Source organism: Microtus pennsylvanicus, chromosome 18, assembly GCF_037038515.1.
Source record: "Microtus pennsylvanicus isolate mMicPen1 chromosome 18, mMicPen1.hap1, whole genome shotgun sequence".
Classification (NCBI taxonomy): domain Eukaryota; kingdom Metazoa; phylum Chordata; class Mammalia; order Rodentia; family Cricetidae; genus Microtus; species Microtus pennsylvanicus.
In genome coordinates this window covers 16,719,758-16,734,513 of record NC_134596.1, presented here as the reverse complement: position 1 = coordinate 16,734,513, position 14,756 = coordinate 16,719,758, and the positions used below count along the sequence as shown (strand labels likewise).

The 14,756-nt window shown below is 45.3% G+C and overlaps 1 protein-coding gene across 3 annotated transcripts in view; it reads left to right on the top strand.

Moving 5' to 3' along the window:
* Nucleotides 1-14,129, top strand: part of Asb7 (ankyrin repeat and SOCS box containing 7) — a 46,465-nt gene extending 32,336 nt beyond the window's left edge. For all 3 annotated transcript variants that reach the window (XM_075952450.1, XM_075952452.1, XM_075952451.1), the window contains one exon: nucleotides 12,380-14,129. In XM_075952450.1, the coding sequence (XP_075808565.1) occupies nucleotides 12,380-12,519 (140 nt within the window). In that variant the 3' untranslated portion in view covers nucleotides 12,520-14,129. The remainder of the gene's footprint in view (nucleotides 1-12,379) is intronic.
* The last annotated feature ends 627 nt before the right edge of the window (nucleotides 14,130-14,756 follow it).

Sequence of the window (14,756 nt, the reverse complement as noted above, 5' to 3'; positions counted from 1 at the left end):
TAACAGGGACTTTGCTATTGAAAGATGAGATTTTAATCAATTCATGCCTGGAATTTTATTCACAGAGAAATTGTAGTCCCATGCGAAGGCCCATCTAGAAATGCTAGAGCAAGGATTATAGACTAGATCACTGGGTACATGGCCTCTACGCCGTGACAGCCACCTCTGCAGCCGGGAAAGGGAATCGTTGAAAAGAGCCGTGGTGGTCACACCCTTAATCTTAGCACTCAGGAGGCTGAGACGGAACTTTGGGTTCAAGGCCAGGCCAGGCTGTGTTGGAATGGCTACAGTCACAAGATTCTATCTCCAAAAAGCCCATTCAGTGAAGAGCTGGTGGCTCTTTTACCTGCAGTTGCTCGTGCTACAGTCTGATAGCCAGCGAAGTGCGGACCTGAAAGGAAGCTGCTCTGCAGTTGCTTGCTAAGACTGCGGAAAGCTGCATACCGCAGAGCCTTTGTTGTGAGCATTTCCCCTTGGGTAGGAGAGGGCCATGTTCAGGTGACAAAGTAGAGCCAAAGTTAGGGCCAGGCAAGTGGAGTCAGGCTCTCCTCCTGCGCCTCACTCTGCCAGCTCCATCCATACCTGCTCTGTGTGGGACCCTCAGCTCCGCAGAGCTGCCGCCTCTTTCTGGCGTTAGTCAGATCTCCCGCACTCTGGTGTTTCCATTAGGTTTAAATGAATACTCATAGTGCTCCAGGTTCTCTGGCTTACAGTAATGGCCACATCTGTATCACATCTAAATCCCGTTCTGACACTAGCTCTGTCTCTTTGCCTGCCTTTTATCCTGCCTAGTATGCTACATTTTTTTAAAGTTGAAGCTAGGCATGATGTGAAGAGCAGCAAGAATTCAGATGATAGTGCACCCACCCACCCCCCTTTTCTTGTTTCTGTTTTGGCCCTTGGGAGACCATCTTGGCTATATAGCTCTGCTTGACCTGTGACTTGCTGTATTGACCAGGCTGTTCGCAAACCTGCAGTGGATTTCTCTGCCTCTGCCTCCCTAGATCTAGGATTGGATGTGTGAGCCACCGTACCTACTCTCTAGTAGTCTTCCTTCCTGTAAGGCTTCCTGTGACTCTGGCTAGGCACGGGGTGTGACTACGTGTAACTACAGAGAGCTGGATGGGCAAAGTTCCCCAGCATCATCGTTTCTCCCTCACCAGCATATCAACCCTCATGCCCTTGACTCCCTCACCAGCATATCAACCCTCATGCCCTTGACTCCCTCACCAGCATATCAACCCTCATGCCCTTGACTCCTCACCAGCATATCAACCCTCATGCCCTTGACTCCCTCACCAGCATATCAACCCTCATGCCCTTGACGCCTCACCAGCATATCAACCCTCATGCCCTTGACTCCCTCACCAGCATATCAATCCTCGTGCCCTTGACTCCTCACCAGCATATCAGCCCTCATGCCCTTGACTCCTCACCAGCATATCAACCCTCGTGCCCTTGACTCCTCAGGTGTGCTGACTTTAGCCCACTGCAGCTGCAGTGGGACCCTGTTGGTGTAGTCTTCAGGTGTGGTGGTAGGCCACTACCCTGCAATTTTCTAATTAAATTCCAGTCTTCTAAACAAGCCTGTGTCCCCAGGCTGGAATCATCATATGTATTTTCCCTTAGGTTTTTTCTTCCAGTCCTGTCAGGTGAGGTAGGAAGGCCAGTCCTGAGAAGTGTCTGTTCCCTGGGTGAGCCTTTTCCTTTGGAGAGCAGCCTTAGTTACGGAGCGGCTTGGGATGCCAGTTGCGCATCCCCTCCCCTGCCTTAGCCATCAGGGTCTTTATTGGTCTTCACTTTGAGGACTGGCAGGGCCTTCTCAGACTGGCTCTTGGCGTTCTGTCCATCCGTGGTCTCCATTGCTTCTGTTTGTGAGCTCTGTGGCTTCTGCCCGGGTAAGTGTGTGTCAGCCTCGGTGCTCTGGGTCTATCATAATCTCCAGAGCTTTTGATAAAGGTGCAGCCTCCGTCTTTTTGATTGCTCCAAGATAAGGCTTAGTTTGTAAAGTTGTTCAAGTTGTTCTTCTTTCAAGAACTCAGGAGTGATGATGTCTAAGCTCTAACATGCTAGAGCTATCATGGGACTGCCATCTGGTTTCATCGTGGTTTTTCATCTGGAGTGTGAAAGCGTCCTTGCTGTGGTTCTCTGAGTGGAGGAGGCTGTTGCACGCTGGAATTAGAGGCTCCTTTCTCTGCATCATCAAGGCTCTCAGCTGTGTTCGTATCAGATGCTGTTAAACCAGTGGAGTGGGTAGTGCAGAGGGCCCCAAATGACTTTCCTAATAACCTTAGACAAGGTCTTCAGCTTCCAGCCCCACCCCACAGAGGGAGGGAAGGAGGGAGGGGGGAGGAAGGAAGGGAGGGAGGAAGGAAGGAAGGAAGGAAGGAAGGAAGGAAGGAAGGAAGGGAGGAAGGGAGGAAGGAAGGAAGGAGGAGAGTGGCAGGCAGAGAGGGAAGGAAAGAGAGGACCCTATAGAACTTGTTTTATTTGTTGTTTTTTCTCCAAGGATGGGCTTTTAGGAGTCCACAGGTTGCCTTGGGCTGCCGGAAAGTCCAGTTGCATATCTGCAGCTCTTTCCCTTTGCACTGTGATGACTTTTATGCTGGTGATGTGTAAGCTCTGGAGGGAAAACTGCTTCCAGGTTAGCATGACAGACGGCCAGGCTAGGATGCTGATAATGATCGTTTGCTGCACCGCCAGGAGCCTCAGTCATGAGTAGTCCAACCCATTTACAAATGTCTGCGACAAAGCAGTAAACATAATTGAATTACATCTTGTCCCTTTGTGCACATACTTTTTAAATGTTCTGTAGATGAAAATAACTGAGCGGCGGAGAAGTGACAGGTTTGTTTGAGCTGCACCAGTAGCTTTTTCCATGGAGAACCACTTTTCCTTGAAGGACTGAGAGCCAAAGTATACCATTTAATCACGGGCACTTAGCAGGCATTTTCCTGGAAATGCGCAAAGGTCACTTGTCACTCTAAGGGAAATGACCGCAGTATTGATGAGCAGCCAGATCTTGTCACTCTAAGGGAAATGACCACAGTATTGATGAGCAGCCAGATCTTGAGCTTTGAAAACTTGGGTTTACCACTGTGAAAGTCCTACTATGTAATGACTTTTGTCTGAGATCAGTGGAAATATAAAGAAAAGTAATTTTTTGTATCATTTAATGAAATTGACTAACAATTTGAAGACATGCATAACCTAGTATGCCATGTATTTCTGATGACTAATTTATATTACTCTGTGTATGGATAAATGATCCACTAAAAGTTTAAGATATGCCAGTGAACTACAATCTGAAAGTACAAAAAGCTCATCAGTGTAGTTTCAGGTTCTTTATCACAACTGTTGGAGCTGGGGAGGTGGCTCGGTTGGTAGTGCTTGCCAAGTAAGCATGAAGACATCAGTTTGGTTACCCAGCACCCACATACAGAGTTGGACATGGTAGCATATTTTTGTAACCCCAGCACCGGGAGAATGAAGACAGGAGGACTCTGGGGCTTTTTGGCCAGCTCTCCGTCAGTTGGTGAGCTTCAGGTTCCGTGAGAGACCCTGCCTCAAAAAATAAGGAGCAATCAAGGAAAACAATAGTTAATGCTCACACACACACACACACACACATCAAATATAAACAGAAAAGAGTCCCTTGTCCCATTTTAAGAAGGTTCATAGAGTATCTAAAGTTGTCTGGAAGAGCCATTCTGAGTTCTTGCTATCCCAGCAGCGTATCTGAGTGGAGCTAGCTCAGGGGTTCTCAGCCTTCCTGACGCTGCTGCCCTTTAATGCAGTCCCTCTGTGACCCCCAACCACAGCATTATTATCATTACTACTTCATAGCTGTAATTTTGCTACTGTTGTGAATCATAATGTAAATTTCTGTGTTTCTTGGTGGCCTAGGAGACCCCTGTCCAAGCATTGGGTCGTGACCCACAGGTTGAGAAGCCCTGAGCTCGAGTTCTTCCTGTTCTGTAGTGAGGACAGCACACGGACTGAACTCAGCAGGTGGAGAGCAGACATTAAGAGACGCTTGTAGGAAGGAGAAATGGGCGCCACATCACGGCCTTCTTGATAGTTCAGAAAATGATACTGATTTTTGTTTGTTTTCATAAAAATTATTTCAGCTGATGAACTGCTATTTTAAACAAGTCAAAATGTTCCTGAAACTTCTAATTATCCAAATATGGTAAACATGGGCAAATATAATCTACATAAGCAGAATTCTTTGAGAGTCTCCCATTTTCAAGGTGCAGAGGCGTCCTTCAGCTAAGGCGTGGAAGCCTAGCAATGTGGAGTTTCCACATTCTCTGGGCTAAGGATCCAAGTGAGGGCCATGGGCGTGCTAGGTAGTCATTTTTTTTTTAAGATTTATTTATTTATTTATTATGTATACAGTATTGTGTCTGCCTTCAGGCCAGAAGAGGGCACCAGATCTCATTACAGATGGTTGTGAGCCACCATGTGGTTGCTGGGAACTGAACTCAGGACCTCTGGAAGAGCAGGCAGTGCTCTTAACCACCGAGCCATCTCTCCAGCCCCACTAGGTAGTCATTCTGTCATAAGCTGCATGCCCATCCCTACATTCAGGATTTGTTAGGGGAGTCCTGTCAACCTGGTAGTTTAGGATTTGAAGAATCCTTAATGTATTTTCAGTTGAAGTTAAAACCTGGGTGAGCTGAGAGCTTGCCTCGTGCTTGCCTGTTCATGGCTCAGGCTCTAGAGAGGCCTCATAGTCCTGGACGTTGTCTATGAAATTGTGACCTTGCTGACTTGGCTTAAATGGTTCCTAACAGTTGGGGATTTGAGTACCTCAGGTCGCAGAGACATGTCATTCATAGAACATGTCCAAAGTGCTGGCTCCTCGAGTAAACAAACCATCCACCTTGCCTGTGTGGGCTGCTCCCAGCGTATTCTCACACGACATCTTTTATTCTTAGGTTGACTGAGCTTATGTTTCCTATCCTGAGATAGCTGAGCTGAGGCAGTGACCTGTGTTCCAGAAATATCATTCCAAGACTAGAGTCACCCATCAGCACGCTTTCAGGGCTGTATAAAAGATAGGCCTGGGGTTGATTTTGATTTGTGTGTTTTAAGGGATTAAATAGCTCATAATGCTAAAAGGAAAAGTTGAAGTGGCTGGGAATTGAGTTGTATAAACTGTTTCACAGGAGACTTAATCTGTCAAGTACTTAAGTTGCTTGCTGGAACAGTAATCACAGATGTTTAAAAATGCTGTTTTATAAATATCTAAGTAACCAGAAATATGTTTTTGTTTAGATTTCAGTAATAGTCAAGTACTATGTTACTTAAAAAAAAACAAAACAAAACAAAATGAAACGAAAGTACTATGTTTACAGAAATAAGATTTGAAACGAAGGGAAAAAAATGAAAACCTGAGGGTGTGTATGTGTGGAGGGGGTATGTGGCTTAGTGGCTGTGCAGTGGAGACATGCTTAGTGTGTGAGAGGCCCCGGGTTCAATCCCTGGCACCACCAACATACACAAGCAAAAAGCCTTTAAAAACTACAGGCTAGGGAAAGGCAGGCTCCCTTGGTTTTTTTTTGTTTTTGTTTTTGTTTCTTTAATTTTAAGGAAGTGAAAAAGTCTGTGGTTTCCTTAGCTAAATCCAGCACAGAGTAGGTACGTGCGTATATTTACTCCCAAGACGACCTGGATGTCAACAGCCCTGACCTACTATGCTCCTTCCCAATGCCTGTATTGTTACTTTGGTGAGATTTCACTCTGTGGAGAAATTCATGCAACACATTTTAACTAAGTTTTTGTTCATATTTTTCCTAATTAATTGGAGATTTTCGCCAGTCCATCTGCATTAGAGTCTTACAGGGTTTTTTTCTCTTAACTTATTAAAAGCCATTTTCAGAAATGAAAAGTACAAGGTTGTCCTTCAGAATTTTTAGCTTCTTTGAATAGCAAATGTCTTTTTAAAATAAATTTTAGAATTTAAAAATTTAAATAAATCAGTTTATTCTAACTAACCAGAAAGTATCTTATTCTGTACCTTCTTGTAGTGTTTTTATAGTTCATACTTTTAATGTTGGCACCTGTAGATGTCTTTGTAACATGAGGGCCTGATTGTTGGGGTTTCTGTCTGCCCAGTTCCCCAGTCATTTAGTCCCAGAGAAAATCGCAGAGAGTCTACATTAGATATAAACTGATTGGCCCATTAGCTCAGGCTTCGTATTAGCTCTTATAACTTATATTAGCCCATTATTATAGTATGTTAGCCACATGGCTCGGTACCTTTTTCAGCAGGGTAGGTCACATCTTGCTTCTTCCGTGGTCTGGGCAGGACTGTGGAAAGAGCTTCCTTCTTCCCAGAATACTCCTGTTCTTATTGTCCCACCTCTACTTCCTATCTGGTTTTCCCGCCTATACTTCCTGCCTGGCTATCGGCCAATCAGCATTTATTTAAAATATAATTAACAGAACATAGAATTTTCCCGCACCATGTCTTGCCATTTGTGAGTAAACCATGTATAATTTTTGCTTGACTTTGTTACGTTTTTATCACTGTGGTAAAAGACCATGACTAAGGCAATTTATAGAAGAAAGAGTTTATTTGTGCTTATAGTTCCAGTGTGTTAGAGTTCATGATGGCCGAACAAAGGCTTGGCAGCAGGAGTCACAAGCACCAGGCAGAGAGAGCAAATTAGCAATGGCAGGGGTCTTTAAACTCTCAAAGCCCACCTCCAGTGACGTGTCCACGCCTCCTAAGCCACCCCAAAGAGTACCAGCACCTGGAGACCAAGCATTCATAGGTTCAAGATCATGGAGGACATCTCTCTGAGACCACCAGTGCTCAGTGTCAGAAAGCTGATACTGTGTCCATTTGAAGTGTAAGTGAATGTTGTGATCTTTAGTTTAGGGGAGCTAGAACCTGCCATTGCCCTCTAAAGTAAGAGTTGTTTATCTCCCTTTACACTTAGTCCTAGTGAGAAGCCTGCAGAAGCAGGAGCAAAAGAATCATCTGAGGTTGGCCAGACATGGTAGTGCACGCCTTTAATCCTAGCACTTGGAGGCAAAGGCAAGCGGATCTCTATGAACTGTAGACCAGCCTGGTACATACAGTAAGTTCCAGGTCTACTGGGGCCATACAATGAGACCCTGTCTTTAAAAGTGCACTTATGGTAGAATTTTAAAATGGGAACTGAAACAAAACAGAAAAATTAGGGGACCATTCTGGATACTGATGGAGATGGAGTGGTTCTTTAGGGAATGACAGGCTCTGAAGCCATCCAGAGAAAGGGAACACTCTGTCATTTCTTGGCTCCCTCCCTCCCCCCTCCGTGTCACTGTGTCCATAACCACCAAGAAGCCTAGGACTCTGTCTTCTGTGAGGTTGCCTTTGACTGTTCTAAGTGTTTGGTCTTTGTCTACCTTTATGAGTATGAGTATGTTTTAAAGATTTATTTTTAATTATGTATAGGTGTTTGTGTTTATGAGCACAGGTGTCGGCACTGGATCCTCTGGAACTGGAATGACAGGTGGTTGTGAGCCATCATCACGGGTGTTGGAAGTCCAGTTCACACTCTTTAATAGCCAAGTCATCTTTCCAGTCCCCAAGTCCAGATACCTTTATCCCAAGAAATAAATCAGGTCTCCCTTGTAAAAGCCATGGGGGTGGGGGGTGCTTCAAGTCAGTTAATTTTCTAAGTTAAACCCTTGCCCAGGCATTTTATTCATGCTAAACTTGGCCCTTCAGAGGCAGACTTTCTATTTTGTGCCGACCTGGTTATTAGTAATGATAGGCCTCTCCACAGCCTGGCAAGGTTAGCCCTTTGAACTGTTGTGTAAGCCCACTGTGCAGTTCTTGCTGCATCTTCCACTGTTTGTAATTCATAAATTACAGTCCATGAGGAACCACCCCGTGACCCTCCCTGTTTTAAGCCCGTGGTAGAGCGGTACATATTTATTTCCTAGGATGCCTGGTGGGTGGGATGAGCATTTTTGTCAACACCCCCCCCCATTACTTTTCTTCCTTTTCCCCCTCTACTCCTCTTCTTTGGTCACTGCATTGCTGAATGTTTAGTAGGTGCTCAGGAAATGCTTTTATGTGATCTGGTAACAAATAAATATTCATTTAATCATAGCCTTCTGGTCCCAAGATACTGCCCCTGAAGAGAGACTTCCACGATGTCTGGAGTAACAATAGCACTGAGCTGCCCTTACTGCCCAGCTGTTAGCCTGCTGTTGACTTTGCTGCTGTCGGTCTGGCCGAGTTCAAGTCCGTGTCCTGGTGTGACAGAGAGGATTAGTTAAACCCTCTCGCTGCTGTGCGTCTTTTCACACTAGAGAAGTCTTCATCTCCAGCCCTTGGAAGGCACACGGGTGACTTCATAGGTGACATCATATGGGTGCTGTCCAGCAGTTTACCCAGCTCCTCCCTGATCATGGCTACTGCTTGTGCTTCGTTTCATCTTGGGTTTTTTTTTTTTTACCATCCTCACACCAGGAGATGAAGACCACCATCCGAGGACGGCCTCCTAGTTTCCTGAGACGAGAAAGAAGAAATACTGTCTCTACAAGTGTTTAGCAACCCGTAGTTTTAGAATTTGCTTTCCAGTTTGCTTTGTATTCTTCCCAACTCTTTTGTCACAATGAATGTTTTTTAATTCTTCTGAAATCTTTGTGGTCGGCGCTGTTAGGAGGAAACTAAGGCAGCAGGCTAAACACCTCAGCCTAGATCATGTGGGTGGTGAGTGGCAGCGCCAGGAGCGTCTCTGTCTCTGCATCCAGCACTGTTAATTTTCACCATGACACTGTGCCCTTGTCATTCCAGACGATTCTGTAGTCAGGAGTTACATGTGACTAAAACACCTTTAAAAGACCACATTCTTCCAAAATATCAAAGGATGCCGTGTGTGGCGTGTGACTTAAGAAGAAGAAGAACAAACTGAAAAAGGCTGTCCACTATACTTAGGCCTAGGATTTCCCTGAGTGAAGCGTTCCAGAACATGTAGGCCTGGACGGTCCTGGCCGAGCTCCCAGTGGCCACAGCACTAACCCACTAGCCACCGAGTGAGTAAGCTGTTTCGCAGTAGCACCCCGAAGCTGGTCCGGAAGTGGAGCAAACAGTAACATGATGGAGTGCTGTCTTAAATGGTCGGCTATAGGGGAACTCAGTTAAGTGCTAGTTAGCGACAGGGGCATCTCTGACAGCTTGTAACGGAGAACCAGACCTCATCTTTCCCGAGGAAGGGCTGCTTTGGCATCAGCCTGGGAAATGGAGGACATAGGATCCGTCTAGAGACAGACAAGTGTACGAGTGTCCCTGCCGTGCACGTATCCTTCTGCGTCCTTCTGTACACGTCTGCACCCTCGTCGCAGGCATTTCCAAGAGAGCGGTCACGTGCTGTGGCTCCTAGCAGACCACGTGTGTGGTACTCTTGGAAAGCAGTGTCTTCATCCAGCCCGTCCAGAGCAAGGTCTTCATTCAGTCTTTTATTTTTCCTTCCTCTCTTGGGATACTGGGAATTGAACCTGGAACCGTGCCCTCCTGGGGACTGCTCTCCTGCTGAGCACCAATGATAGACCAGGAGTCTTAAGTCTCACAGCGCTCTTTTCACTTAGGAAGAGTTACTTGATTTGCTTTATCACTATAGAAACAATGCAAGCAAGAGATAAAGTCCTCAGAACACCAGTGCTTATCCAAGTATAGCTTGGGACCCTTCCAGGGAGGCTGTGAGGTCGGAGTGATCTCATAGCAGCCGCAGGGTGTTATCTGCCCTCTTCGTGTTCCTTCTCTCCTGAGACTACATGGTGTGTTTTTTAATTTCCACAGACTGCAAGTGTGCACAAGAAGTTCAGATGTCTGCTATAAAGCTGTGCACTGTAAAGCATGCGTGCACAAGAAGTTCAGCTGTCCACTATAAATCCGTGCACTGTAGAGCAGGCGTGCACAAGGAATTTCAGTGATCTGATATAAAACCATGCACTATAGAGCAGGCGTGCACAAGGAAGTTCAGTGATCTGATATAAAACCATGCACTATAGAGCTGGCGTGCACAAGGAAGTTCAGTGATCTGATATAAAACCATGCACTATAGAGCTGGCGTGCACAAGGAAGTTCAGTGATCTGATATAAAACCGTGCACTGTAGAGCTGGCGTGCACAAGGAAGGTCAGTGATCTGATATAAAACCATGCACTATAGAGCTGGCGTGCACAAGGAAGTTCAGTGATCTGATATAAAACCGTGCACTGTAGAGCAGGCGTGCACAAGGAAGTTCAGTGATCTGATATAAATCCGTGCACTGTAGAGCAGGCGTGCACAAGAAGTTCAGCTGTCCCCTATAAATCCGTGCACTGTAGAGCAGGCGTGCACAAGAAGTTCAGCTGTCCCCTATAAATCCGTGCACTGTAGAGCTGGCGTGCACAAGGAAGTTCAGTGATCTGATATAAAACCGTGCACTGTAGAGCTGGCGTGCACAAGAAAGTTCAGCTGTCCCCTGTACAGCCATGCACTGTAGAGCAGGGCATACTGTGTGTGTGTGTGTGTGTGTGTGTGTGTGTGTGTGTGTGTGTGCTCGCGCGTGTGTGTGTGCGCGCGCGCGCGCGTGTGTGTGTGTGTGTGTGTGTGTGTGTGTGTGTGTATGTGTGCGTGGGGTGCAGGGGTTGTACTAGTTCCTTTCTGTTGTTGGTTCGTTTTGGGAAATATTGTTTTCATCATATATTGTTCATTTTAATGTGTAATTAGTTTGTTTTAATTACTCTTTAAATGAATTAACAGGTATTTATAAAATTTCTGTTGTAACTTCTGACGCGGTTTTTGCCATAGATACTGCTCACATCAGAGTTCTTTTATATCCTCAGTCATCTTTAAAAACATAATGGAATTTGGGACTCAATGTTTTATAGCCACTGAAATACACTATCTCCTTGACTTTTGAAGCTTGGTACTTAATCTCTCTGAGACTGCAGTTAAATGCAGTGATACCTTGCTTGTAAAAGGATTGAACAGCTCTATACTCGCCGGAAGCTTCTGTTGTACATGGAACAGCGGGCATTTGATACGGGGTAGCCTCTCCACACTGTTAGTTCTGTGTGGCTCCAGGCACCTACTGAAGCATTGTTAAAGAAGTTTTCCTTGGGTTAGTAATGATCAGTACTGTTACGGTAGAAAAACAAAGTTGTTGAGAGAAACAGAATTGGACTTTATCGCGTTCTTTTGGATTCGCTGACAACAGTAGTTGCAGGAGCTCCTTCCTCTCCTTCAGCCAATAGCCGCTGAGATACCAGCCCATTGGGGCGTGGTCTCTCAGCCGCTATTGGTTGAAGGAGCGGGGAGCTCCGCAACAAACAGTGGTTGGATGATTAGGGTGTGGATTCTAAAGGGAGCTAGAGATGCAGACTAACTTGAGTTACCTTTCAAACTACCCTGCTGCTGGACCACCCGGCCTTTATCCCTAATCCAGGGTCTGCTCTACCATGGTGACAGTGAAAAAGGAAGCAGGCATCATGGCATAGAGATGGTGCTATGTCAAGGCTCAGCATCTTAGCCTCAGGGTCGAAACAGTCCACCTTCGCGAACATCCGTTTCAGTCCCTGCTTTTCTTGTGGAGAAACTGCGGCCCAAAGAAACTATTTCCTCACAGATGCTCACCTTCATATTAATCTCATCAGGATGGATCCACAATTCTTTGATTTATCATAGAAAGAATACCAGGCTTGGAATCAGAAAGACTGTCCTCAGAATTATTCTAAGCTACAATTGGTTGTCAGATAGTGGCCAGTATACTTCAATCTCTCATCCTGAGGACCTTGTTTGTAAAGCAGAGATGGAGGCATCTGCTTAGTTGCTTGTTAGTTCATAGTGACCCAATTACCAGACATAGGCTACTTAGGAGAGGAGAGATTCTTTTGGACCACCGTTTCAGAGGGTTACATCCACAGTTGACTGTTCCCAAGTGTGTGGACAGAAAGTCAGGACAGTGGAAGCTGTTCCTGCCACAGTAGATAGAGAAGAGGAGACAAGACAGAACACGATCTAGGGATAATAAACTCCCAATGCCCCGCTCTGGGTAACTTTTATCCTCTAGATAGATCTTACCTCCTAGGACTTCCACAACGCTCGCCAAAACAGTGGTGTGATCTAGGCACGAAGCATTCTTCTTATCATGTGCCTGGCAGGGTGATTACATACTCAGACCATCACGCTACCAAGTAGGTGAGACACTGCGCAATGGTACTGATGACACTTGGGTTTCAGTCAGTCCAGTGTTTCCGCCCTTTGTCTGTGACGCCCGCAGCAGGCACGTCCTTGGAAAGCAGTCATTTTGCCCACGCCAGAGGCTCTCCCTCGTCAGTGCTGTGCTTTGTAGCTTTGTAACCTTGTCTTTTTTCTGTCATTTTAGGACAACCCAGAACCCTGCAGGACCTGTGCCGAATTAAAATTCGACAGTGTATAGGCCTTCAAAACCTGAAGCTGCTTGATGAACTACCAATTGCCAAGGTCATGAAAGACTACTTAAAACACAAATTTGATGATATCTGATATACCTGGACTGTGAACAAGATTAAGAGTTATTCCAGACACTTAAGAGGCTTTGGGCCTTGCACAAAGTATATCCTATGCAATTTCTGATTTGCTGTGAAGTCAGAAGGCAGGTATACACTTTTAGGGTTTTTGTTTGTTTGCTTTTCATTTTAGGGGAGGGATTTTTTATACATATATAAACACACACACCACACGCTTGAAGGTCTTAATTTGGTTTTTTGGTCCAAGTCTATGAGGTCCAAGCCTTTCTATACAATAATGCATTTAGAAAAAATGGTTTTTCCTAAATGCACCAACACAGGCAGGTTTAAAGTGGAAGGTTTCCCCCTTAGTGCTCCGGTTTCATTGGTGAACAAGGTACTAAGAAACCAATAGAACACTTGTCAAGTCTGGAGGTCTCGGGCTTACCCAGCAGATCCTGGGTGATGCTGGAAAATTCCCTACGAAGAAACTTACAGTGATGCTATCACCTCCCTCATCCATTTTTAATGAGTACAGATGAGCTGTTTAAAAATTCTTTTTTCACTTCTAATTAATGTAGCTTTCCAATGGAAAAAAAACAAACCAGTACCTCTGCTTCCTTTTGGTGTGCGCTTATTTTTAAATTATTCTTTTTAAACAACTGTAGGACACTATTCTGAGACATTGTGTTTCAATTCCTCTCTCTCTTGTTGAACTGTACTTTTAAAACGAGATTAACGGGGAACAGAATTAACTTTTTAAAGCCAGTGTCTTCTGTTTTTTTTTAAAAAAAAAACCAGTGCCTATTGTGCAACTCTCTCTGTGTAGTTTCTCGATCTCTCACCCGTCCCGTTCCGCCGGCCTCCACGCAGGACCACCCCTTCCATTCCCACCGCAGAGCCGCAGTGTGTCACCTCAACCTCCATTTTAAGTTTTGGTTTTCATTTCATTTTAAGGAACAAATTTCATATCCTGGTGATACAGTGTTCCCTAGAAATAGCCCACATTCTTGCTAAACCATTTGATTTTAGTGATTAAATAATTTGGGGTAGTTTCATGGTGGTTTTTTTTCCCCCTTTTCTGGTAATATGTATACATTTATATTTTAAGGGTAAAAATCTCTAATGGGCACTCTTTTGTGAGCCTGGCAAATTGCTGGTATGCTAATTAAATATTTCCTGTTTGGAAGGTAGGTACAGTAAAGCTCTTCAAGACAAATGTGTTCTTTTCTTAGTTGGTTGTGCAAGATAAACCCGGATGTGGTGAAGTACCAATAGCAAGGGAGGAGGTCCCGTGGGCCCAAGGCTTCAGGGATGTGCCCCCCGACACGTGCTCACTGCTTCATCCGTCATCACGTTAGTGTAAAGAGATCCCTTCCAAGTGCCCCATGTCATTCTTAGTGCCGTGACAAATTTTTAAGATATTTATAACTGTTGATAAATTTGCTATCAGAAGTTTGCAAGGTAAGGGCTTCTCCTTTCTTGTCAGAACTGCCAGTTTGGGGGCACCAAGCATAAAACTCTTTTACCCCAAAATGTGAAACTCAGCTTCACCGGTTTCAGGCCAACTGTGGCTGTCTTCTTAAGCCCAGCATTTGTCATTTTGGCTGCAAAGTAGCTATGCCGTCAGAACATGGACTCTGCATACACCTAGATGACACACAGACTCCCAAACAGGCAGCTGGGGCAAGAAAGATGATTCAGGGACTCGCTCTGAGTGGCCCGTAGACTCCTTCAGCAAGCCAGGGAGCACACAACCAGAGTTAGAGCTGGCCCCTAAGTAGAGCTGGGAACCCAGTAGACAGGCCTGGCTGTTTGCTGTGACCTTATCTGGAAGGTCATCTCCATGGAGATCCCCCTGCAAAGACGGCTGTGCAGCTGTGTTCTCATTCTTTATTCAGGACCCAGATCAAGCCTGGAGGCTCATGAACAGCCTGAGGAACACAGAGTGACCAGTTACCTGAGTATAACTTCTACTAGAACCCCAAGCCCAGCAAGGGAAGTGGAGGGAGGGAGCCTGGAGTCTGTACTCTGAGCTGCCATGTTAGTGACCCAGTTGCACAGGACTCGTGTGTGTGTGTGTGTGTGTGTGTGTGTGTGTGTTAATTTATTCAGCAAGTTGAAGACACTCATTCCCCAGCCATTCAGAGGGTTCTGAACCAAGCCATGAGATTGAGTCAGGGAATCCCAAGTAAAAAAGATCATATTAAGGCAAATTCTTTGTTCTGTGTGCTGCTGTGACTTCAGAAAAAAAAATTATGAGCGCTCTTCCTG